Source organism: Oncorhynchus masou, chromosome 5 (genome assembly GCF_036934945.1).
Source record: "Oncorhynchus masou masou isolate Uvic2021 chromosome 5, UVic_Omas_1.1, whole genome shotgun sequence".
Classification (NCBI taxonomy): domain Eukaryota; kingdom Metazoa; phylum Chordata; class Actinopteri; order Salmoniformes; family Salmonidae; genus Oncorhynchus; species Oncorhynchus masou.
In genome coordinates, this window is record NC_088216.1 from 57,625,119 (window position 1) to 57,649,212 (window position 24,094).

The following is a 24,094-nucleotide window of genomic DNA, read 5'->3' on the forward strand; positions in this document are numbered from 1 at the left end:
GGCGGACTGCAATAGCATGGAATAGTCCCCGCGATATGCAACTGTTCAGGGAAGTCAGGAACCAATACACGCAGTCAGTCAGGAAAGCAAAGGCCAGCTTCTTCAGGCAGAAATTTGCATCCTGTAGCTCTAACTCCAAAAAGTTCTGGGACACTGTGAAGTCCATGGAGAACAAGAGCACCTCCTCCCAGCTGCCCATTGCATGCACTGAGGCTCGGTAACATGGTCACCACCGATAAATCCATGATTATAGAAAACTTCAACAAGCATTTCTCAACGGCTGGCCATGCCTTCCTCCTGGCTACTCCAACCTCGGCCAACAGCTCCGCCCCCCCCCCGCAGCTACTCGCCCAAGCCTCTCCAGGTTCTCCTTTACTCAAATCCAGATAGCAGATGTTCTAAAAGAGATGCAAAACCTGGACCCGTACAAATCAGCTGGGCTTGACAATCCGGACCCTCTATTTCTGAAACTATCCGCCGCCATTGTGCAACCCCTATTACCAGCCTGTTCAACCTCTCTTTCATATCGTCTGAGATCCCCAAGGATTGAAAGCTGCCGCAGTCATCCCCTCTTCAAAGGGGAGACACCCTGGACCCAAACTGTTACAGACCTATATCCATCCTGCCCTGCCTATCTAAGGTCTTCGAAAGCCAAGTCAACAAACAGGTCACTGACCATCTCGAATCCCACTGTACCTTCTCCGGTGTGCAATCTGGTTTCCGAGCCGGTCACGGGTGCACCTTAGCCACGCTCAAGGTCCTAAACGATATCATAACCGCCATCGATAAAAGACAGTACTGTGCAGCAGTCTTCATCGACCTTGGCCAAGGCTTTCGACTCTGTCAATCACCATATTCTTATCGGCAGACTCAGTAGCCTCGGTTTTTCTGATGACTGCCTTGCCTGGTTCACCGAACTACTTTGCAGACAGAGTTCAGTGTGTCAAATCGGAGGGCATGCTGTCCGGTCCTCTGGCAGTCTCTATGGGGGTGCCACAGGGTTCAATTCTCGGGCCGACTCTTTTCTCCGTATATATCAATGATGTTGCTCTTGCTGCGGGCGATTCCCTGATCCACCTCTACGCAGACGACACCATTCTGTATACCTCCGGCCCGTCCTTGGACACTGTGCTATCTAACCTCCAAACGAGCTTCAATGCAATACAGCACTCCTTCCATGGCCTCCAACTGCTCTTAAACGCTAGTAAAACCAAATGCATGCTTTTCAACCGTTCGCTGCCTGCACCCGCACGCCCGACTAGCATCACATCACCACCCTGGATGGTTCCGACCTAGAATATGTGGACATCTATAAGTAACTAGGTGTCTGGCTAGACTGTAAACTCTCCTTCCAGACTCATATCAAACATCTCCAATCTAAAATCAAATCTAGAGTCGGCTTTCTATTTTGCAACAAAGCCTCCTTCACTCACGTCGCCAAGCTTACCCTAGTAAAACTGACTATCCTACTGATCCTCGACTTCGGCGATGTCATCTACAAAATAGCTTCCAACACTCTACTCAGCAAACTGGATGCAGTTTATCACAGTGCCATCCGTTTTGTTACTAAAGCACCTTATACCACCCACCACTGCGACCTGTATGCTCTCGTCGGCTGGCCCTCGCTACATATTCGTCGCCAGACCCACTGGCTCCAGGTTATCTACAAATCCATGCTAGGTAAAGCTCCGCCTTATCTCAGTTCACTGGTCACGATGGCAACACCCACCCGTAGCACGCGCTCCAGCAGGTGTATCTCACTGATCATCCCTAAAGCCAACACCTCATTTGGCCGCCTTTCGTTCCAGTTCTCTGCTGCCTGTGACTGGAACGAATTGCAAAAATCGCTGAAGTTGGAGACTTATCTCCCTCACCAACTTCAAACATCTGCTATCTGAGCAGCTAACCGGTCACTGCAGCTGTACATAGTCTATCGGTAAATAGCCCACCCAATTTTACCTACCTCATCCCCATACTGTTTTTATTTATTTACTTTTCTGCTCTGTTGCACATCATTATCTCTACCTGTACATGACCATCTGATCATTTATCACTCCAGTGTTAATCTGCAAAATTGTAATTATTTGCCTACCTCCTCATGCCTTTTGCACACAATGTATATAGACTCTTTTTTTCTACGGTGTTATTGACTTGTTTATTGTTTACTCAATGTGTAACTCTGTGTTGTCTGTTCACACTGCTATGCTTTATCTTGGCCAGGTCGCAGTTGCAACTAGCCTACCTGGTTAAATAAAGGTGAAAATAATTATATTTATATATAAATATAATAAAAAACTCACTTCATATTTTGTGTCTTAATAGTACTTAATAGTACCCTTGAAATAACTTAATAATCCGTTCACTGTTTTAAAAGGGTCAAAAAAAATATTACAGGGGAGGACCCCCGTCTACAATTTGTCCCCCCCAATATCTACACCACAATTTCACCCTTGACACACACGATGAGACCCCTCTCAGTGCAGCAGCAAGTGGCCCATCCAGTACCTTGAGGTCTCTGTTCTTGAGGTTACCCAGCCAGAAGGCCTCCTGACAGTGGTTGAGGGTGAGCATGGCCTTCACTCTGTACACAAACTGCTCCAGGCTCTTCTTCAGGGCTGGCACGTGGTTGGTCAAGATGGTGTCCTGGCGGATCTGGGAAACAACACCACAGGTAGCCACAGGCAAATAGTATGACAAAACATGCCTTTTCATGTCACACACATCCTCATAATCAAGACTTCAGTTATTTTATATATATATATATGGAATCTCAAAAGGGATGCAATTTTTTCTTTGTATGTTGGCTAGCGTCAATCACACAGGTTTCTGTGGCGAGGACAGGAGCAGTGATGGAGGCTGGGTTGTACCTTGGAGTGTCCACACATGTGGTGGAGCTGCCTGGTGCTGAGCTGGAAGGTCTTCAGCAGGCTCTGGACATCCTCCTGAGACAGAGCAGACACACAGTTACACCAAATTACACTGAACCACTGAACAACCGCAGGACTGACTATTTTAAAGTTGTAGATTTATTGTGTTGATGGATTTGTTGTATTATGTATTTATTAGGGCTCTGCTACCCGACCCGAGCCCGACATTATGCGTTGGGGTTAGGGCCTGTTTTCTTCACTAATAACTAGGGTAGGGACAGGGCTCGGGTATCACTAAATTGATCAAACCTTTTGAAGCTGAGCCATTTACTCGTGCTCTGTGCTCTGCTGTGTAGTACAATCATATCTGACTAAGATTATAACATGGTGTCATAAAATAACACAAGATTATTTCACAGAAAATAATGTTCCTTGAGTTGAGAGTGATGAAAAGTAGCTATCTCATGTCTCTTCATTGAGCAGATTCCCAAATGGAGCCGCTGCTATGGTTACTCACAGATTCAGAGCCGCCATGAGCTGAGCATGTGCAGAGTGAACAGCGGGTAGGGAGCGAGTGACAGAGAGGAACAGCCAATGGATTTACTGATGGAGGAAGTTATTTCTGATTTTGTGCCGGGCCTTTAATTTGGCAAAAAGCAATCAGGCCTGGGTAGGGTAGGACCTGAACGACACGGGCATAGGCGGGGCTCGGGATTGAAATTCATGCCCGTGCAGGGCTCTAGTATTTGTGACTATTATATCAAATAATTCAACATGAGCTGCTATTGACACCATGTAATGTTTCCTTATTGAATTTGAAATAAACCATTCTCTCTAGTATTTTTCCCTCAGTCTTTTGGCTTATACCTTGTGCTTTTTAAAACTGAAATCCAACAATGGCATCCCCAGCTTCAGGAAAGACTCCAGGAAAAGACGGCCATACTAGCAACAATAACAACATAAAAAGCCAATTAATATAATATCATTAGTAATGGAATGTGTCTGACAATATGGCAGGCAGAGAAAATGCCAATGTGCTGAGACTCACCTTCAGGCACACATTGAGCACTGGTCTGCTGTCAAACACCTGACGAGGGAAGATGAAGGAGACAATAGATTACACACATTACATATAGCTTCTCAACACCCAAACCCAGTCAGCCAATTCACATGCACACAGCTCAGCACACACGTACACACACTCCCCTGCACATGTACACACTGGGCATGGAGCCAGCAGAGCATGACAGATGTCTTAATCTCCCTCCATCCAGAGTGCGTGTTGGAGAGGCATAAAACATGAGGAAACAGGGAAACAGGGGAAAACATGTTGACATGCTTGCCATTTAGGGCCGGGACAATACCAGTCCCGCGATACTCGTTAGTATCTTGGCAAGGAAACAAAACACAGAGCAGATTTAGGAAAACAGCACTAATGTTGGAAACAAACATTATGTTGTCACATCCAGAGTCACATTTATTTATTGTCCAAGCTGTAGCACACAATATTTTACATACAGCAGGACCAAAGAGTTTGGTCTGCTTCATGTTTTCATTTTTGTCATGGGAAAAAAAATATTCCAATACTGGTATCGTCTCGGCCCTATTGTCGTTTAGTGTGGGCATAGTCATCAAAACGCTGTTTCCAGCCATGCATCTTCCAAAGTGAATTGAACAATCATAACACACATTAGACACATCATGTGTTTGAATAAGGATTAACCCATTCATGACTAGCTCCCAGTGTAAACATACTTAGTACCTTAACCAGGTTGACCAGGATGTGGAAGTCTCTGACAGCCAGGTTCCATGTCAGCAGCTTCTCACTCATCACCTGGACACAGCAAAGGGTTAATAATGTCCCTTTAAAATCACACACAAATACTTGCTGAATGTATGCAGTCCCACACAAGTGTATCATAGTCACTGCACGATGGCTACGAGCACCGCCTTGCTCCACTGGCAGTTCCTCTGTTTTTGTCTGTGACTGTGCGTCATGTTGGGTAACTGTGTACCTCAGTGTTGTCACTGTTTCTGCCAGGGGGAATCTTCCTCACAGCCTTCTCCAGCACTCCCATCATCCCCTTATAGAACACCAAGAACGTCAGCCTAGAGAGAGAGGGACAAGAGAGAGAAAAAGGAGGGGAACAAAGGCAAACAGGGCACTCGTATGTAGAGGTCAGGAGAGATAGTGGTAGTAGTACACACATATGTACCAGCATCTACCTGTTGAGAGTGGGCCAAGTTCTAGAGCTGGCATCTTTGGCTGAGTTGAGTAGCTCAGGGATGCCCTCTCCAGCTATCTCCTCCACCGCCTTCAGAACATCATCAGTGTGCTCCAAGTAAATACTACAGAGAAGGAGAGTGTAGAGGAGAGGAGGGAACTAAAACATCATGAACACCATGAATATTATCTTTCACCTTAAAGCCATTGGGAGCATGGCAATCACAATAGCAGTAGAAGAGCTGCAATAAATGAGGTTACAAGACTGTTGGGACTCCCCTATAGAGTAAATTACCCTTTCCAGTGTTTGCAGTATACTGACATGCCATGGCCACCTTAAAGGGATACTTAAAGGGATGTATCTACTTCCCCAGAGTGAGAAACCAGTGGATACCAGGTTTATGACTCGGTGTCCAGTACTAAAGGAAGTTAGAGGTAGTTTTGTAAGCCAATGTTAACTAGCGCAATCACAAAGTCAGTTAGGAATTGTGCTAGTGCTAGTTAGCAACTTCCACTCAATTGCACACAGACATAAAAATGGTACCCACGAGTTAATCTGACTCTGGGGAAGTAGATAAAGGCCCTCATTGCCAAATCCACAAAGTATCCCTTTAATTTATTAATCTGCTCTACATGATCAGTGAATCCTTGTGAGACACACCTGAGGAGAGTTTGGAGAGTCTCGTTGTGTTTGGGTCCTTTCTCTCTGTCTCCGCTGGTAGTCACCCACTCCTGGCACAGGAACCGCCGGGCTAGGGTTGCTAGAGGGAGAGACCGTTCTATGCTGAACTGATCCTCATTGAAAATGCCACTTTTCAGAACATAAATAAATCTTCAGAATTCACTGGATTGTCATAGAATTGATCCTGATAAAGTCAATTTTACTGTTGCATCAATCTTATAGAAATAGATGGAGTGTGTGTGTCTCACCAGTCTGCTCCCTGTATGTAGCCTGGTGCCCTCCTCTATCAGCCACAGTGCTAAGCAGCTGGGAGAGACAGAGAGCTATGCTGAGGCTAGGAACCGTGCTATGGAAGTTCAGCAGGTACTCAAAGCTGTGTCTGAAGACCAGAGATAGGGAGAACAGTTATACCATACTGTGCACACACGCACACACACCCAGAGCCGTCTGATCTGACAGGGAATGTTTCTCCACTCACTTTATGAGCTGGTCCATGGTCAGTTCAGGCCCTCCCTCCTTCAAGCGGTCAGCCAACACTCCCAGAGTCTTCTTCAGCAAGCCACGGTGCTCTGGCTGGGAGAAACCAGACCTGACAAACAGAGACTGGTGTGATTCACAAGAACTACTGATACAACTGACAGGACCATAGGCTACAGCGACCAGATCCATAGAGATGGAAAAACCTGTACTGGAGACAGTGTGTGCAGGTGTTGTTGCAGCCCACTAACACACCGGATTCCCAAATGTTGAATCAGGTAAAGTACATTCGGAAAGTATTCAGACTCCAACACTTTATCCATATTTTGTTACTTTACAGCCTTATTCTAAAATGGATTTAAAAAATGTTAAATCCTCATCAATCTACACAATAAAATTAAAGAAAAAGATGTCATGGCTTTAGAAGCTTCTGATCGGCTAATTGACATCATTTGAGTGAATTGGGGGTGTACCTGTGGATGCATTTCAAGGCCTACCTTCAAACTCAGTGCATCTTTGCTTGACATCATGGGAAAATCAAGAGAAATCAGCCAAGACCACAGAAAATAAATTATAGACCTCCATAAGTCTGGTACACCCTTGGGAGCAATTTCCAAATGCCTGAAGGTACCACGTTCATCTGTACAAACAATAGTACGCAAGTATAAACACCATGGGACGACACAGCCGTCATACCGCTCAGGAAGGAGACGTGTTCTGTCTCCTAGAGATGAATGCACTTTGGTGCGAAAAGTGCAAATCAATCTCAGAACAACAGCAAAGGACCTTGTGAAGATGCTGGAGAAAACCGGTATAAAAGTATCTTTATCCACAGTAAAACGAGTCCTATATCGAAATAACCTGAAAGGCCACTCAGCAAGGAATTGCTCCAAAACCGCCATAAAAAAGCCAGACTACGGTTTGCAACTGAACATGGGGACAAAGATCGTACTTTTTGGAGAAATGTCCTCTGGTCTGATGAAACAAAAATAGACCTGTTTGGCCATAATGACCATCGTTATGTTTGGAGGAAGATGGGGGAGGCTTGCAAGCCGAAGAACACCATCCCAACTGTGAAGCACAGGGGTGGCAACATGTGGGAGTGCTTTGCTGCAGGAGGGACTGGTGCACTCCACAAAATAGATTATGTGGATATATTGAGGCAACATCTCAACACATCAGTCAGGAAGATAAAGCTTGGTCGCAAACGGGTCTTCCAAATGGACAATGACCCCAAGCATACTTCCAAAGTTGTGGCAAAATGGCTTAAGGACAACAAATTCAAGGTATTAGAGTGGCCATCACAAAGCACTGACCTCAAGCCTATATAAAATGTGTGGGTAGAACTGAATGTGTGCGAGCAAGGAGGCCTACAAACCTGACTCCGTTACACCAGCTTTGTGAGGAGGAATGGGACAAAATTCAGCCAACATTGTGGGAAACTTGTGGAAGGCTACCGGAAACATTTGACCCAAGTCAAACAGTTTAAAGATAAAGCCGCCAAATACTAATTGAATGTATGTAAACTTCTGACCCACTGGGAATGTCCACTGGGAATGTGATGAAAGAAAAGCTGAAATGAATAATTCTCTCTACTATTATTCTGACATTCCACATTCTTAAAATAAAGTGGTGATCCTAACTGACCTAAGACAGGGAATTTTTGCTAGGATTCAATGTCAGGAATTGAGAAAACAGAGTTTAAATGCACTTGGCTTAGGTGTATGTAAACTCGAAATTGAGCTCAGGTGCATCCTGTTTCCATTAATCATCCTTGAGATGTTTCTACAACTTGATTGGAGTCCACCTGTGGTAAATTCAATTGATTGGACATGATTTGGAAAGGCACACACCTGTCTATGATAAGGTCCCACAGTTGACAGTGCATGTCAGAGCAAAAACCAAGCCATGAGGTCGAAGGAATTGTCCATAGAACTCCGAAACAGGATTGTGTTGAGGCACAGATCTGGGGAAGGGTACCAAAAAATGTCTGCAGCATTGAAGGTCCCAAAAGAACACAGTGGCCTCCAACATTCGTAAATTGAAGAAGTTTGGAACCACCAAGACTCTTCCTAGAGCCGGCCGCCTAGCCAAACTGAACAATCGGGGGAGAAGGGCCTTAATCAGGTGACTAAGAAATCGATGGTCACTCTGACAGAGCTCCAGGGTTCCTTTGTGGAGATGGGAGAACCTTCCAGAAGGACAACCATCTCTGCAGCACTCCACCACTCATGCCTTTATGGTAGAGTGGCCAGATGGAAGCCACTCCTCAGTAAAAGGGGCATGACAGCCCGGTTGGATGTTGCCAAAAGGCACCTAAAGGACTCTCAGACCATGAGAAACAAGATTTTCTGGTCTGATGAAACCAAGATTGAACTCTTTATCCTGAATGACAAACGTTATGTCTGGAGGAAACCTGGCACCATCCCTACGGTGAAACAGCATCATGCTGTAGGGATGTTCGGAGACTAGTCAGGATCAAGGGAAAGATGAATGGAGAAAAGTACAGAGAGATCCTTGATGAAAACCTGTTCCAGAGCGCTCAGGAACTGACTGGGGCGAAGGTTCACCTTCTAACAGGACAACAACCCTTAGCACACAGCCAAGACAATGCAGGAGTGGCTTCAGGACAAGTCTCTGAATGTCCTTGAGTGGCCCAGCCAGAGCCCGGACTTGAACACGATCGAACATCTCTGGAGAGCCCTGAAAATAGCTGTGCAGCGATGCTCCCCATCCAACCTGACAGAGCTTGAGAGGATCTGCAGAGAAGCATGGGAGAAACTCCCCAAATACAGGTGTGCCAAGCTTGTAGCGTCATACCCAAGAAGACGCAAGGCTGCAATCGCTGCCAAAGATGCTTCAACAAAGTACAACAGAGTAAAGGGTCTGAATACTTGTGATCAGTTTTTTAATGAATTTGAAAAAAAAAATCTTTAAAAAAATGTTTCTGCTTTGTCATTATGGGGTATTGTTTGTAGATTGATAAGGGGAAAAAACTATTTAATCAACGTTGGAATAATGCTTTAATGTAACAAAATGTGTAAAAAGTGAATAGTTCTTTCCGAATGCACTGTATATTAGAACCGGGCTGGAACAAAACAACACCAACCTCTCCGGGACCACAGTTGCCAAACTCTGAGTAATTGTCATTTTGTTGAAGGTGAGTCGCTGTGATGATACTGTCCTGAAAGGCAGGAGTGTGCAGGTGGTGTTGTGTCGAGGTGTGACTGACCAGCTGAAGGTAGTGTGTAGAACCTGTAGGAGGAGCTGGTAGGCTGAGGACAGCAGTTGATGCTCTCTCACATCCAGGCCCGAGGCGTCCACCACCCCCTGGTTCTCAGACAGAAGAGTCTGCACACAGCAGGAAAGTGTCACAAAGAGGGACACTACAAACAATGAGCTAAATGTGTGCCAGGCAAAATTGTGCTAAATGTGTGCCACAGCAAACATGTATACCTGGAAGTGATTGTGGCAGTTCTCCAGGTGGGTGCAGAGGGTGGGCAGCAGCTGGATACAGCAGGCAGCGATGTCCTTAGGGCTCTTCTGCTGCAGGTGGGAGAAGCCCACGCTCTTGTCTGTTTTTCCCTGAAGCCAGGAGACAATGTGGAAAATGAAAGAGAAGCTTATGTTATGACTCACACAACTCACAGTGTGTGTGTGTGTGTGTGTGTGTGTGTCCTACCTTGAAGAATGGGACTCGCTTGGCAGGGGCAGCAGTCAGACTGAACTCCAGTTTGCGCCACATATCCTCCAGCAGGAAGACTAACTCTGCTGGGCCCAGCTGCACCTCCTCACGCACCTGCACAGGACCACAGCATCTCTTTACAGCACACAGAGACATTGGAGGGATTCTAACTAGTGTCCCTGGCTTTATTTGAATGTGTATGAAACACCTATAGGGTACACGTTGGGGCCAATTTGGTGTTAACGGAGTCAAGTCAGAGAAAATTGCCTAACACCTTTTATCATTGTTCAATTCAGTAATTTAATTTCCATTCAACTCATTAAATTGGCATGGTGTTCAAATGGAATTAGAGCCCAACCCTGATGGTGAACGGTGGGTGTGATGTGTCCAGGCTCTGGGCTGGGTTGTGTCCTACCTTGCTGTGAAGCTCACTGTCCAGCAGAGAGCGGGAGAGCAGGCCACACTGCAGCACACTGAGCACCTCCATGTCCAGCTCTCTGAAGAAGTGCCGGTAGGAAACCAGACTGACCCCAGGCCTAGTGGCCTCCTGAACCTTCTCCTTCTCTGCATCGTCCTGCAGGGGTAGAAGGAACACCAAAAAATATAATTGAATTCCCTGGTAAAGAGAGTTCTGTAAGAGTCACATAATGTGACGTAGGTGAGAGGTCAGAGGTCTGTGTGTGTTCACCTGCTGGGTCTCCTCTGCCTCTGTGCCCTCCTCCAGCTGAGAGCCATCTGCTGACGGGTTCTTAGCAGGGGCTTTCCTCTTCTTACCAGTACCCTCTGCAAGACAACCACCACAATAAGTGTTGAATCTCATCACAGGAAAAATAAAAAATATATATTTTCCCTGGTCAGTATACAGAATTGTCCCTTTTAGATTTGCTTACCTTTCTTTCCCTTCTTTGGAGCAGCAGAGGAGCTAGACACTGGAGCTCCCTCTGTACTCTCCCCATCGAAGTTGGCTAGAGGAGGGGCATAGCCAGGGGTTGCTGAAACAAAAATGCAGGAACGGTCAAATTAATGGAAACAAAAAAGCAGGGATTGTCAAATAAACCTTTTCTAAAGCGTGTAAGATTGAAACATTATGATCAGAAAAGTGTTGATAAAACACGTGTGCAGTATAGTACCTGCCAAAGTCCTCTCCAATAGAGTCTGGAGGTAGGTGATGTTCTGAAGACGAGTCACCACCTTCATCTTCATCTCAGGGTCTTTCTGACTGCAGAATGCATTCACAACCTGTACACACACACACACTCTCTATCTTAAGGTCTGTGCGCAAAAATAAACTCACATTGGCATATACAACACCAAGAAATCATACGGACTCCACAGCAAATATATGTATCTCGCTATAGACCAGAATTCTCTTGTCTAAGACAGATCTGTGGTAACCTCTCTAAACCAGTTGATGGTCTGGAATAGGAGGCCACAGAGGAACTCTCTCTCAGGCTTGGACAGGCTCTCTGACTTCTCCACCACATCCATGTCAGTCAAGATCAGAGGGCAGCCTGCAAACAAACACCCACACACACAGACAGACTCCCATTAGAACCGCAAGAACCAGAACAGATCTCATACACTCCCAGCAGGCCATGTCGAAACACCATGCGTCTGCTGCCATGTAGCCATACATGATCTACAGTGCCTGAAGTGTTCTCACGTTCAAAAAGTACTTGAACATACAGAAAAAAAGAGGAGTATGAGAAGCACTGTTAAGGCACACAATAGTAGATTTTGCTAAACAGAAGGTGCTCTTTGGTAAAAGGGCTAAATTGGTTATCAAAAAGAAAGGAGGACCAAGGCACTCTTCATATAATTAAATAAAATGCCTTTATTTGTATGGCATGTTACATTTTTATGTTCAATGGAAACAAAGTTTTTTAAACTTCATTTCCATTGAACATGCCATACGAATAAAGGCATTTTAATTAATTATATGAAGAGTGCCTTGGTCCTCCTTTCTTTTTGAGTACTTGGACATAGTTCAGTAGACTTGTTGACCCAGTGAGAACCAGTTCATGTGTGTCCCTGCTCCATCAGGATTCCTCCTCACCCAGTAGGGCATCGATCTCCTCCAGGTCTCCCTGGTGCTGCTGCTCCTCACACAGCCTGAGCAGCCGGAAGAACGGAGACAGGCACAGAGGAGACACTCGCCTACAGAACCACACATAACAGAGAGAAATACACTTAAGATGCTCCACTTCAAAACATTCAATAACTCTATTGCTTTATCCATATCACATCATGATTCAACTCTGTATGGACATTCTGCATTGTTTTGCAATAGATAATCAAAATTGTAGCCAATGTAGTGTCTGACCTCTGGGTCTTGTTGTTCCCAGTCTGGCTCCACAGCTCCCCCTTGTGTTGGAGGTCATCAGACAGTAGTTGCAGCAGGTTGATGGCAATGCCTCCCTGACTCTCTTCATCATCCAGGTTGTACATCATACAGGCGGGGAAGGGGAAGGACCTAGGACATACAAGGGGAGGAAGAGAAGAAGGTAGGTTATTACTGGGACCCGGTGACATGTTCAGGGAAACTGCCTACATAACACACTATTTACAAAATACACATTGATGCGTTTCTTGAAATGTCAAGACATCATAAGTACAGTTCTGTAATGACTTGCTGCCAGCCGTATATAGTTTACCTATATTACCTCCACCCAGTCCCTGGGCAGTAGTGCACCACTCACCCAGTTATATCTGGTCCCAGATCCACCACAAAGTCTTCCTGGAAGTCCTCCAGCACACTCTTCCCTATCCAGGCCTGCGTGAATACACCAGATGCACAGTAGCAGGGTTAATAGCTACCCTTTTAAATATGACAGTGTCCCAGAGTTGTCATAACATCTACAATAAAAAGGGTCCATTTGGTTTATAAAAAAGGTGAAGTATCGTTGAAAGAGGACCATAAAAGAGCTATAAAGTGTGTCTTGAGGGTTAATGTGAGAGGCAGACAGACCTGCACCAGAGGGTCCAGAGTGCAGGTGAGGACCAGGTTGGCTAGTTCATCATAGTAGAGAGCAGCAGCTTCAGGAGAGCTTTCACTGCACGACCGTACCAGCTCCAGCAGGGCCGTCACCTACACAGATAGGTCAGCACACACTTATGCATATAGAGTAGCACACACCATCCACTTACAGGCATTCTCCCAGCACCAGGAAAGGAAAACTCTTAAGAGCGCGTCAGCCCTTCACTCAGACTTTACATAGACAGTGGTCCTGCCTATACCACTCACCTGTCTGTATGTCTCCTTGGGCAATGTGCCACCTTGAGAATCCTCCACCTTGAGCCTAGAGAGAGAAGACTCAGAATTTACAAAATGGATACTGAGGCACAATAATTCTCCCCACTAAGTGGAAAAATGAGAGGCATCGTTTCCACCAGGAGCGAACAGGATTGAGTCTGGTAAGTGCAGAGTGGATGTGAGAGGGCAGCAGTTTCTACCTGCTGGCCCCCATGCTGCCCACCACCATGACAGCACCGATGATGCCAATGCGCTTGTACTTGGGCACGGTGCTGGAGAGCTGCTTACGGACCACTATGTGCATGTCATCCTGAGAACAGAGACAGAGGAAGCAGATGTGGATATGTGGCATACAGAGAATAATGTACAGATAAAAACATGGCACCACATTACCTACCATCTCTTTGGTGTGGTTGTTTCACAGTACTGTCGTCAGTGTTGCTCCCATAGAAATTAAATAGGCCTATATATCCTTGATTGACCCACAGTGACCCTCACCTGGATGTGTGTGCCCTGCTGCTGCTGTCCGAAGGCCAGGCCACTGAGCAAGTGGAAAAGCCTGCGGATCTGCTGGGGAGTCAGGTTCTCCATATAGTCCAGTATACCCTTCAGACACACACACACACAAGGTAGTTAGTAACACCGACCCTGCTGAGGACAACTCTCAGTCAAATACAGAATAGATAGATGGCTTGTGATCAGTTGGAAACATGTCATGGGGACAGTTGAATCCTCACCTTGACAAAGACGGCGTAGAGGGCCATCTCAGAGGGTTTCTCTGTCACCAGGCCACAAAGCAGCTCCAGAGCCACGTCCACCTCACCACCCACGCCACTGCAAACATGGGTCACCAGGGAGCCCACCACCTCCTAATAGAAAACAACAGAAATAACCATACTCCTGAGATACTCCTGAACAGACTCACACAGAGAACAAGAACTGAAAACCCTTGACAATGGAAATGAGCACAAGTCAAGCATATTTTAGCCAGCACACATGCATAAAGACATCATTTCTACACACACTCACAAACCTGCTGGCAGTAGGAGTCAAAGGCAGTGAATGAGAGTCTGTACATGTGTCCACCGAAGGGCACCACACAAGGGTCAGGGGAACGCAGCAGACTCTGGGCCAGGGCCAAGATGGAGGGAAAGTAACCTCTCATCACCTAAACACACACAGCATCAGCACCACATTAACACCTCAGTCACACAGCTCATCTTTACCTCATACTACTTATTTTCTCAAATCGGCTTCCCTTTCCTCAGCCCCAGTTCCATCCCTCAGCTATATACCATAGGACATTCACTCACTGCTCTAGAATGTAGGAAATATGGGTCACTTCAAGAGAGCGCTACTAAATGAATGTCTAAACGTAGTTGTTTTCTTTGCCCCATGTCTTTATGAATCATATAATTATTAATGGATTCTCTACAATATTAGAGCCTTAAAAACGCCCACATTAGTAGAAATCCACTTTTTCGAGCTGAAAGAGCTTACCCATGATGTTACACAACGATTTAAGTCAATAAATCATTGTTTTAGACAAAGTATGATATATTTGGGCTTGAAGAGACAAATCCGAAATGCCCACTTTGTGCAAATCTGTAAATGCGGTGTCTTTTCTTTGATGACAAATTATTTATTTTCAGCCTTATTTTGTTTCAGGCCTGGGTTTTATTTGAATGTTACCAACCACCAGCATGGCATTGTTTATACATCAGAAACAAATGCAATGTTATTCCTCTTTGTGACTGAGATGAGCTAAATAGCCTTGTGTCCACCTGAGCCATGGAGCAAATAAAAATAGGACAATTAATCATAATCCATTGGATAATTATTCAAATTCCACTTTTTTTATTTTATTATTCTGTATAAAATATATTATACAGTGCCTTCGGGAAGTACTCAGACCCCTCAACTTTTTCCAAAAATGTTTACATTAAATTTAAAAAACAATTTCCCTCAATCTACACACAATTATCCACAATGACAAAGCAAAACCAGGTGTTTAGAAATGTTTTCAAATTATACATATATGACTGAAATATCACATTTACATAAGCATTCCGACTCTTTACACTTTGTTGAAGCACCTTTGGCAGAGATTATAGTCTCGATTCTTCCTTGGTTTGACACATCTGTATTTGGGGAGTATCTCCCATTCTTCTCTGCAGATCCTCTCAAGCTCTGTCAGGTTGGATGGGGGGCGTCACTGCACAGCTATTTTCTGGTCTTTCCAGAGATGTTCAAGTCGGGGCTCTGACTGGGCCACTCAAGGACATTCAGAGACTTGTCGCAAAGTCACTTGTTGTCTTTGCTGTTTGTGTAGGGTTGTTGTCCTGTTGGAAGGTGAACCTTAGTCTGAGCGCTCTGGATCAGGTTTCCATCAAGTATCTCTCTGTACGTTTCTCCGTTCATCTTTGACTCCGTTTCTCCGTTCATCTTCATCTCCGTTCATCCTGACTAGTCTCCCAGTCCCTACCTCTGAAAAACATCCCCACAGCATGATGGTGCCACCACCATGCTTCACCGTAGGGATGGTGCCAGGTTTCCTCCAGACATAACGATTGTCATTCAGGACAAAGAGTTAAATCTTGGTTTCTTCAAACCAGAGAATCATGTTTTTCAATCGTCTGAGAGTCTTTAGGTGCCTTTTACTGAGGAGTGGCTTCGTCTGACCACTCTACCATAATGGCCTGATTGACAACCATCCCTGCAGCACTCCACCAGAGTGGTATGTCAGAGTGACCATTAGGTTCTTGGTCACCTCCCTGACCAAGGCCCTTCTCCACTGATTACTCAGTTTGGCCGGGCAGCCGGCTCTAGGAAGAGTCTTGGTGGTTCCAAACTTCTTTCATTTAAGAATAATGGAAGCCACTGTGTTCTTGGGAACCTTCAACGCTGCAGACATTTTTTGGTACTCTTCCCCATATCTGTGCCTCAACACAATCCTGTCTCGGCGCTCAACGGAAATTCCTTCAACCTCATGGCTTTGTTAATGCACTGTCAACTGTGGGACCTTATATAGACAGGTGTGTGCCTTTTCAAATCACGTCCAATCAATTGAGGCACAGGTGGACTCCAATCAAGTTGTAGAAACATCAAGGATGATCAATGAAAACAGGATACGCCAGAGCTCAATTTCTAGTCTCAAACCAAAGGGTCTGAATACTTATGTAAATAAGATGTTTACTTTTAATAAATGTGCAAACATTTCTAAAAACCTGTTTTCACTTTGTCATTATGGGGTATTGTGTGTAAATTAATGAGGAAAAAATGTATTTAATCAATTTTTTGAAAAGGCTGAAACATAACAAAATGTGGAAAAGGTCAAGGGGTCTGAAAACTTCCTGAATAAACTCTGACCATTGTATAAATGGTATAATTGCATCACATGATAGCATTTTGCAAACCAGCTCCCCCCAAGACAGATGGTTTTGACTCCACTGTTTTGATTGGTGTAGCGTTAGCTAGAAACCACAAGTGTCTATCCAGATAATGAAAAAGCATCCGCAAAATAAAACTCAAGGAATGTATAGTTAGATGCAATTTGCAGGGTGCATGACCATGAGCAAAGTCATTCTAGCCTATAAGTACATTTCCCCCTTTGAGAACCATGAGCACGGGCTAACTTGGCTTTGCTGTACCACAGCCGAAGCCTGCCAGCAGCCTAACGTTACCTACTAAAAGGTTGCACCGTGTCCATTACAATGTAGAAAAACGCATACCAGCCATCTTTCAAAAGTTAACCATATTAACGGAACGTCATCTTATTCTTTCTAACTATTTATTCGGCAGATTCACTGCCGCAATTTATGAAAGATGCCAAAACTTTGGCGATAACAATAGATGGTGAAGTCAAAGATAGGCCAGTGGTTTCCATCAGAGATAAGGGGTGTGCAACTATAGTTTAGTACAACATCAACGTTAACAGACAAAGAAGTGCAAAGCTATTTTGCTAGCAGCCACAAGTAAATTAGCTCACAATGAAAAAGCAAGATATTTGTGCAAAAACAACAATGCATGGCCATCATATTTCTGTGTATAATAGACAGAATGTAGCCAGCGACATTTCCTAATTTTTGTTTGAAGTTCATCTTGCATTTGAACTTTCTATCAGACAAAAACTACACCAGAGAGAAGTAGCGTACACATCAGTCAGAGCGCTGTCTGGTGATGCAATGAAGAGAGCAAATACACTCCATGACCAAAAGTATGTGGACAACTAACTGCTCGTCGATCATCATTTCAAAATCATGGTAATTAATATGGAGTTGGTACCCCATTTGCTGCTACAACAGCCTCTACTCTTCTGGGAAAACTTTCCACTAGATGTTGGAACATTGCTGTGGGGATTTGCTTCCATTCAGCCACAAGATCATTAGTGAGCTCGGGCACTGATGTTGGGCGATAAGCCTGGCTCGCAGTCGGCATTCCAATTCATCACAAAGGTGTTCGATTGGGTTGAGGTCAGGGCTCTGTGCAGGCCCTTCAAGTTCTTCCACACTGATCGACAAACCATTTCTGTATGGACCTTGCTTTGTGCATGGAAGAATTCTCATGCTGAAACAGGAAAGGGCCTTCCTGTGGCCACAAAGTTGGAAGCATAGAATCGTCTAGAATGTCATTGTATGCTGTTGCATAAAGATTTCCCTTCACTGGAACTAAGGGGCCTAACCCGACCCATGAAAAACAGCCCCAGACCATTATTAAGTCTCCATCAAACTTTACAGCTGGCACTATGCATTAGGGCAAGTAGCGTTCTCCTTGCATCCGCCAAACCAAGATTAGTCCATCAGACTGCAAGATGGTGAAGTTTGAGTCATCATTCCAGAGATTGCATTTCCACTGCTCCAGAGTCCAATGGCGGCGAGCTTTACACCACTCCAGCCGATGCTTGGCATTGCCCATTGTGATATTAGGCTTGTGTGCGGCTGCTCGGAAGTGGAAATTAATTTCATGAAGCTCCCGACGAACAGTGCTTGTGCTGACGTTGCTTCCAGAGGCAGTTTGGAACTCTGTAGTGAGTGCTGCAATTGAGAACAGAAGACTTTTACGCGCAATGACTATCAGCACTCGGCGGTCCCGTTCTGTGAGCTCGTGTGTCCTACCACTTCGCAGCTGAGCCGCTGTCACTCCTAGATGTTTCCAATTCACAATAACAGCACTTAAGGTTGACGAGAGCAGCTCTATCAGGGCACAAATTTGACGAACTGACTTGTTGGAAAGGTGGCATCCTATGACAGTGCAACGTTGAAAGTGACTGAGATCTTCAGAAAGGCCATTCTACTGTCAATGTTTGTCTATGGAGATTGCATGGCGGGGTGCTCGATTTTATAAGCCTGTCAGCGACGGGTATGGCTGAAATAGCCAAATCCACTAATTTGAAGGGGTGTCCACATACACTACCATTTGGGGGTCACTTAGAAATGTCCTTGTTCGTGTGTCAAGTACATTAGTGTCTAGTTTGAGAAACAGACGCCTCACAAGTCCTCAACTGGCAGCTTCATTAAATAGTATCCGCAAAGCACCAGTCTCAATGTCAACAGTTAAGAGGCGACTCCTGGATGCTGGCCTTCTAGGCAGAGTTCCTCTGTCCAGTGTCTGTGTTCTTTTGCTCATCTTAATCTTTTATTTTAATTGGCCAGTCTGAGATATGGCCTTTTCTTTGCAACTCTGGGATGCTGGCCTTCTAGGCAGATCGCCTCTTCACTGTTGACGTTGAGACTGGGGTTTTGCGGGTACTATTTAATGAAGCTGCAAGTTGAAGACTTGTGAGGCATCTGTTCCTCAAACTAGACACTAATGTACTTGTCCTCTTGCTCAGTTGTGCACCGGGGCCTACCACTCCTCTTTCTATTCTGTTTAGAGCCAGTTTGCGCTATTCTGTGAAGGGAGTAGTACACAGCATTGTATGAGATCTTCAGCTTCTTGGCAATTTCTTGCATGGAATAGCCTTCATTGCTCAGAACAAGAATAGGACTGACGAGTTTCAGAAGAAAGTGCTTTGTTTCTGGCCATTTTGAGCCTGTAATTGAACCCACAAACGCTGACGCTCCAGATACTCAACTACTCTAAAGAAGACCAGTTTTATTGCTTCTTTAATCAGAACAACAATTTTCAACTGTGCTAACATAATTGCAAAAGGGTTTTCTAATGATCAATTAGCCTTTAAATTATAAACTTGTATTAGCTAACACAACGTGCCATTGGAACACAGGAGTGATGGTTGCTGATAATGGGCCTCTATACGCCTATGTAGATAGTCTATACAAAATCAGCATTTTCCAGCTACAAGAGCCATTTACAACATTAACAATGTCGACACTGTATTTCTGATCAATTTTATGTTATTTTAATGGACAAAAAAGTGCTTTTCTTTCAAAAACAAGGACATTTCTAAGTCACCCCAACTTTTCAATGGTAGTGCATATACAGTTGGAGTCGGAAGTTTACATGCACTTAGGTCGGAGTCATAAAACTTGTTTTTCAACCACTTCACAAATTTCTTGTTAACAAACTATAGTTTTAGCAAGTTGGTAAGGACATCTACTTTGTGCATGACAAGTAATTTCTCCAACAATTGTTTACAGATTATTTCACTGTATCACAATTCCAGTGGGTCAGAAGTTTACATACACTAAGTTGACTGTGCCTTTCAATAGCTTGGAAATTCCTGAAAATGATGTCATGGCTTTAGAAGCTTCTGATACTGACATCATTTGAGTCAATGATTACCTGTGGATGTATTTCAAGGCCTACCTTCAAACTCAGTGCCTTCTGGCTTGACATAATGGGAAAATCAATAGAAACCAGCCAAGACCTCAGAAAATAATTGTAGACCTCCACAAGTCTGGTTCATCCTTGGGAGCAATTTCAAAACGCCTGAAGGTACCACGTTTATCTGTACAAACAATAGTACGCAAGTATAAACACCATGGGACCACGCAGCCGTCATACCGCTCAGGAAGGAGATGCGTTCTGTCTCCTAGAGATGAACGTACTTTGTCGCGAAAAGTGCACATCAATCAGCAAAGGACCTTGTGAAGATGCTGGAGGAAACAGGTGCAAAAGTATCTATATCCACAGTAAAACGAGTCCTATAGACATAACCTGAAAGACCGCTCAGCAAGGAAGAAGCCACTGCTCCAAAACCGCCATAAAAAGTCAAGACTACGGTTTGCAACTGCACATAGGGACAAAGGTCGTACTGTTTGGAGAAGTGTCCTCTGGTCTGATGAAACAAAAACAGAACTGTTTGGCCATAATGACCATCGTTATGTTTGGAGGAAAAAGGGGGAGGCTTGTAAGCCGAAGAACACCATCCCAACAGTGAAGCACGGGGGTGGCAGCATCATGTTGTGGGGGTGTTTTGCTGCAGGGGGGACTGGTGCACTTCACAAAATAGATGGCATCATGAGGATGGAAAATTATGTGGATATATTGAAGCAAAGTCAGGAAGTTAAAGCATGGTCGCAAATGAGCCTTCCAAATGGATAATGACCCCAAGCATACTTCCAAAGTTGTGGCAAAATGGCTTAAGGACAACAATGTCAAGGTATTAGAGTGGCCATCACAAAGCCCTGACCTCAATCCCATAGAAAATTTGTGAGCAGAACTGAAAAAGCGTGTGTGAGCAAGGAGGCCTACAAACCTGACTCCGTTACACCAGCTCTGTCAGGAGGAATGGACCAAAATTAACCCAACTTATTGTGGGAAGCTTGTGGAAGGCTCCCTGAAATGTTTGACCCAAGTTAAACAATTTAAAGTCAATGTTACCAAATACTAATTGAGTGTATGTAAACTTCTGACCCACTGGGAATGTGATGAAGGAAATAAAAGCTGAAATAAATAATTCTCTACTATTATTCAGACATTTCACATTATTAAAATAAAGTGGTGATCCAAACAGACCTGAGACAAATAATTTGTACTAGGGTTAAATGTCAGGAATTGTGAAAAACTGAGTTTAAATGAATTCGGCTAAGGTGCATGTAAAGTTCCGACTTCAACTGTAGATCGATAGAGAATACAAAGCAAAAATTGGGCCTAATAGATATATCTATTTGGCACAATTTTTGTTTTGTATTCCACAGATTTAATTTATAGAACAAGCCCACGTCACACACAAACCTGCAGCCACTAGCTTGTCAGTTGATGTTCAAAGTTAGCACCGTTCTGCCCTCGGAGTTCTATTTAGCAGCGACAATAGGGACAAGAATGGGGCTAAGGACAAGCTTCACTTAGAGACAGACAGGACTACTGTAGTAACAGGACCTTCCCACCTGTGCATAGCCCCTGAACGTTTTCTGTAGCAGAGCCTCCTGGATTTGTCCTGCTCTCACTTTGACCTTCAGCACCCTCTCAGCTCCACGCCGGCTGTGGTTGGCATTGGTGGAGTGTAGGATGAACAGCACCAGCAGGTCAATGACCTGACCGACAGACACACACAAATACACACGTGCACACAGGATCAACGAGTCATCTGCCAAGTACCAGCCCGTATGAAATTGTAGGAATAGAGAGGAGTATCCGAGAAAGATGTGTCCGACTTACCTTGTGATCCTCTGCTGTGTCGACATTCTCTATAGCCTGCAGAACAACACAGGGAGAGTCACGTGGTGAAATAGTAACTGGCTGTTGATATAACACCTGTAGAGTTTCCTATTCTCCCTACCTTAAGCCAGGCCTCAGAGGTGGTCTTCTGGAAGCGCACTGCAGACTTAATGCCATCCAACACCAAGGCAACACTGTCCTGGCTGCTGCTGGATGCTGAGGTGTTGGAGGACCTGATGGAAAAATGTGACCAGAAACAGCCTTGCCATTTAGAATAACTGTAAATATAAAATCCCAAAGGTAGTGCTATGTGGATTCATAAGAGTATGCAATGGTGCTCTGCGGAGATTAGGAGGGTATTGGTGTAAAATGTCTCACTCGGTTGTCCCCTTGCTCTTCATGCGGCTCTGAGAAGCCTGCAGCACCGGAGGGAGAACACACAGCTCCAACTCCAGCTTCTTACGCAGGTCACACACCACCTGATACCCCAGAGAACCCGGCACCACTCAGTGAGACCAATACACATCATCATCACTGCAGATTGTAGTCTGTAATGGGGAAACATTTTGTGTGGTGGTAATATAGAAACTTTGAGGCACTTTTCATTTGTTCTTGTTATTAGAAAGAGAAGTGCAAGACTACATGCAAGGACACCACTGTGTGTAACCTCTGACCTCTAGGGCGTCTGAGGAAGAGATGGAGTGTAGGATGAACTTCACCACCACAGGCAGGTCCTCCAGCTGGACAGCAGACAGGGTGGCCATGACAGACACACGTACCTGACACACAGGACCACAGACGTTTTAGGACAAAATGTACATTATGGGGTGTGCAATATTGTCTGTATTGTTTTAATGTATTGATTTTTGGTACAACTTTGTGGTAAAGGAGCACTTTGTCGATGCAAAACAAAAACAAAAAAAATACTGCCTCATCGAAGTAAGGACCATAGTTACTCATAAGACAGCTATTAGTCAACAAGCCACTAGATGAAATTTCCTCAGGATAACTGTAGGTACATAGGACATCAGTCAATAGCATAATTGTTACACGGACAAATGATGTCAGTGTAATGAGGGAAATTGGCACGCCCTGACCAGAGAGCCATTGTTTCTCTATGGTGAAGTGGGTCAGGGCGTGACTGGGGGTGATCTAGTTTGTTTATTTCTATGAGGTGTTCTAGTTTGTTTTCTATGTTGGTGATTTGTATGATTCCCAATTTGGGGCAGCTTGTAGAGGTTTTTCCCACTTGTGTTTATGGGATATTGTGTTTTGAGTTAGTGCACGTAGAAACTCTGTAGTCACGGTTTGATGTTAGTTTATTGTTTATTAGTTTTTGTCTTTGCTTAGTTTCACTTCCTAATAAATAATGTGGAACTCAGCAGCCGCTGCGCCTTGGTCCGACATTTATTCTAACGAACGTAACAGAAATACACCTTTGCATAAATAAGCCCTGAGCTGTGAATACATCATGAATAATTGAACAGATCCAACACAGTGTAATTCTACTCTTATCGACTCCCCAATGAGAGCTTTACCCAGAAACAACAATAAATGGACTATAGACTATGAGTGTGTTTGTGTGTGTGTCGGGCTACCTCAGCCAACAGAGTGGAGCTCAGATTCAAGCTTGAGAAGGCATCCAGGATTGGCACAGTCAGCTGAGTGTTTTCCTGGAGTAAGGCGCTAAAGAGGAAAGGAGAGAGAGAATAGGGGGTAAATACAGCAGATGTTCACATCACTGGGACTATCTTATCATGACATCACATATTACCACACAAGACTGCCTCTAACAGGGCTCCACCCACTTTAGCTCCCTGGCAATGTCACTGTGCTGGGAGTCCTCCAGGATCTCTGGCAGACTGGTGATGATGTCACACTGTATCTCAACCGACGCCACAGAAACCAGCTGCATCAGCTTACCTGCTAACTCCTATAGCGACAGGATACAATTAGGTCAGAAGGAAGTCAGTCAAGTCCTGCTAGTTAGTGGGAATACACAGGTGGAATAAGTGTAGACAATAGGTTAGATCTGCTGTCATAGTAATATGAGTACCTTGCTGTCTATGATTCTGTCCAACCACTTGAGCTGGTTGACAATAACACGAGGGATATTGAGACCATCCTCTCCGGCACTACAGGGAATAGAAAGGCAAATGTAAAGGGTCATTTGGTTAGAGTACAAGAAAATCTATATAGTCAACTTGTATGTGTAAGGCTACAAACAAAATGTTGTTGTTTTTTTAAAGCACTTACCCATCAAACATGAACTCGGGAAGCTTCTCAAACAAAGTGTTGATTACCAAAACCTAGAACAAAAAGAAAAGAACATGTGGGTTTCAAAGTT

At 44.5% G+C, this 24,094-nt stretch overlaps 1 protein-coding gene across 2 annotated transcripts in view; it reads right to left on the bottom strand.

The window, feature by feature from the left end:
• Nucleotides 1–24,094, bottom strand: part of fancd2 (FA complementation group D2) — a 29,969-nt gene that overhangs the window by 3,026 nt on the left and 2,849 nt on the right. For both annotated transcript variants that reach the window (XM_064966205.1, XM_064966206.1), the window contains exons 7-42: nucleotides 24,004–24,056; nucleotides 23,804–23,882; nucleotides 23,556–23,680; nucleotides 23,346–23,433; nucleotides 22,422–22,526; nucleotides 22,126–22,226; nucleotides 21,869–21,980; nucleotides 21,748–21,783; nucleotides 21,477–21,623; nucleotides 14,222–14,356; nucleotides 13,926–14,057; nucleotides 13,687–13,794; nucleotides 13,389–13,498; nucleotides 13,180–13,234; nucleotides 12,904–13,023; nucleotides 12,635–12,708; nucleotides 12,259–12,408; nucleotides 11,992–12,092; nucleotides 11,331–11,446; nucleotides 11,066–11,174; nucleotides 10,826–10,927; nucleotides 10,624–10,718; nucleotides 10,351–10,509; nucleotides 9,933–10,049; nucleotides 9,707–9,835; nucleotides 9,483–9,601; nucleotides 6,252–6,362; nucleotides 6,022–6,152; nucleotides 5,753–5,852; nucleotides 5,094–5,216; nucleotides 4,883–4,976; nucleotides 4,630–4,701; nucleotides 3,916–3,954; nucleotides 3,735–3,809; nucleotides 2,868–2,942; nucleotides 2,506–2,652 (exon numbers count right to left, since the gene is read on the bottom strand). In XM_064966205.1, coding sequence (XP_064822277.1) covers nucleotides 2,506–2,652; nucleotides 2,868–2,942; nucleotides 3,735–3,809; nucleotides 3,916–3,954; nucleotides 4,630–4,701; nucleotides 4,883–4,976; nucleotides 5,094–5,216; nucleotides 5,753–5,852; nucleotides 6,022–6,152; nucleotides 6,252–6,362; nucleotides 9,483–9,601; nucleotides 9,707–9,835; nucleotides 9,933–10,049; nucleotides 10,351–10,509; nucleotides 10,624–10,718; nucleotides 10,826–10,927; nucleotides 11,066–11,174; nucleotides 11,331–11,446; nucleotides 11,992–12,092; nucleotides 12,259–12,408; nucleotides 12,635–12,708; nucleotides 12,904–13,023; nucleotides 13,180–13,234; nucleotides 13,389–13,498; nucleotides 13,687–13,794; nucleotides 13,926–14,057; nucleotides 14,222–14,356; nucleotides 21,477–21,623; nucleotides 21,748–21,783; nucleotides 21,869–21,980; nucleotides 22,126–22,226; nucleotides 22,422–22,526; nucleotides 23,346–23,433; nucleotides 23,556–23,680; nucleotides 23,804–23,882; nucleotides 24,004–24,056 — 3,744 coding nt within the window. The remainder of the gene's footprint in view (nucleotides 1–2,505; nucleotides 2,653–2,867; nucleotides 2,943–3,734; nucleotides 3,810–3,915; nucleotides 3,955–4,629; nucleotides 4,702–4,882; nucleotides 4,977–5,093; nucleotides 5,217–5,752; nucleotides 5,853–6,021; nucleotides 6,153–6,251; nucleotides 6,363–9,482; nucleotides 9,602–9,706; nucleotides 9,836–9,932; nucleotides 10,050–10,350; nucleotides 10,510–10,623; nucleotides 10,719–10,825; nucleotides 10,928–11,065; nucleotides 11,175–11,330; nucleotides 11,447–11,991; nucleotides 12,093–12,258; nucleotides 12,409–12,634; nucleotides 12,709–12,903; nucleotides 13,024–13,179; nucleotides 13,235–13,388; nucleotides 13,499–13,686; nucleotides 13,795–13,925; nucleotides 14,058–14,221; nucleotides 14,357–21,476; nucleotides 21,624–21,747; nucleotides 21,784–21,868; nucleotides 21,981–22,125; nucleotides 22,227–22,421; nucleotides 22,527–23,345; nucleotides 23,434–23,555; nucleotides 23,681–23,803; nucleotides 23,883–24,003; nucleotides 24,057–24,094) is intronic.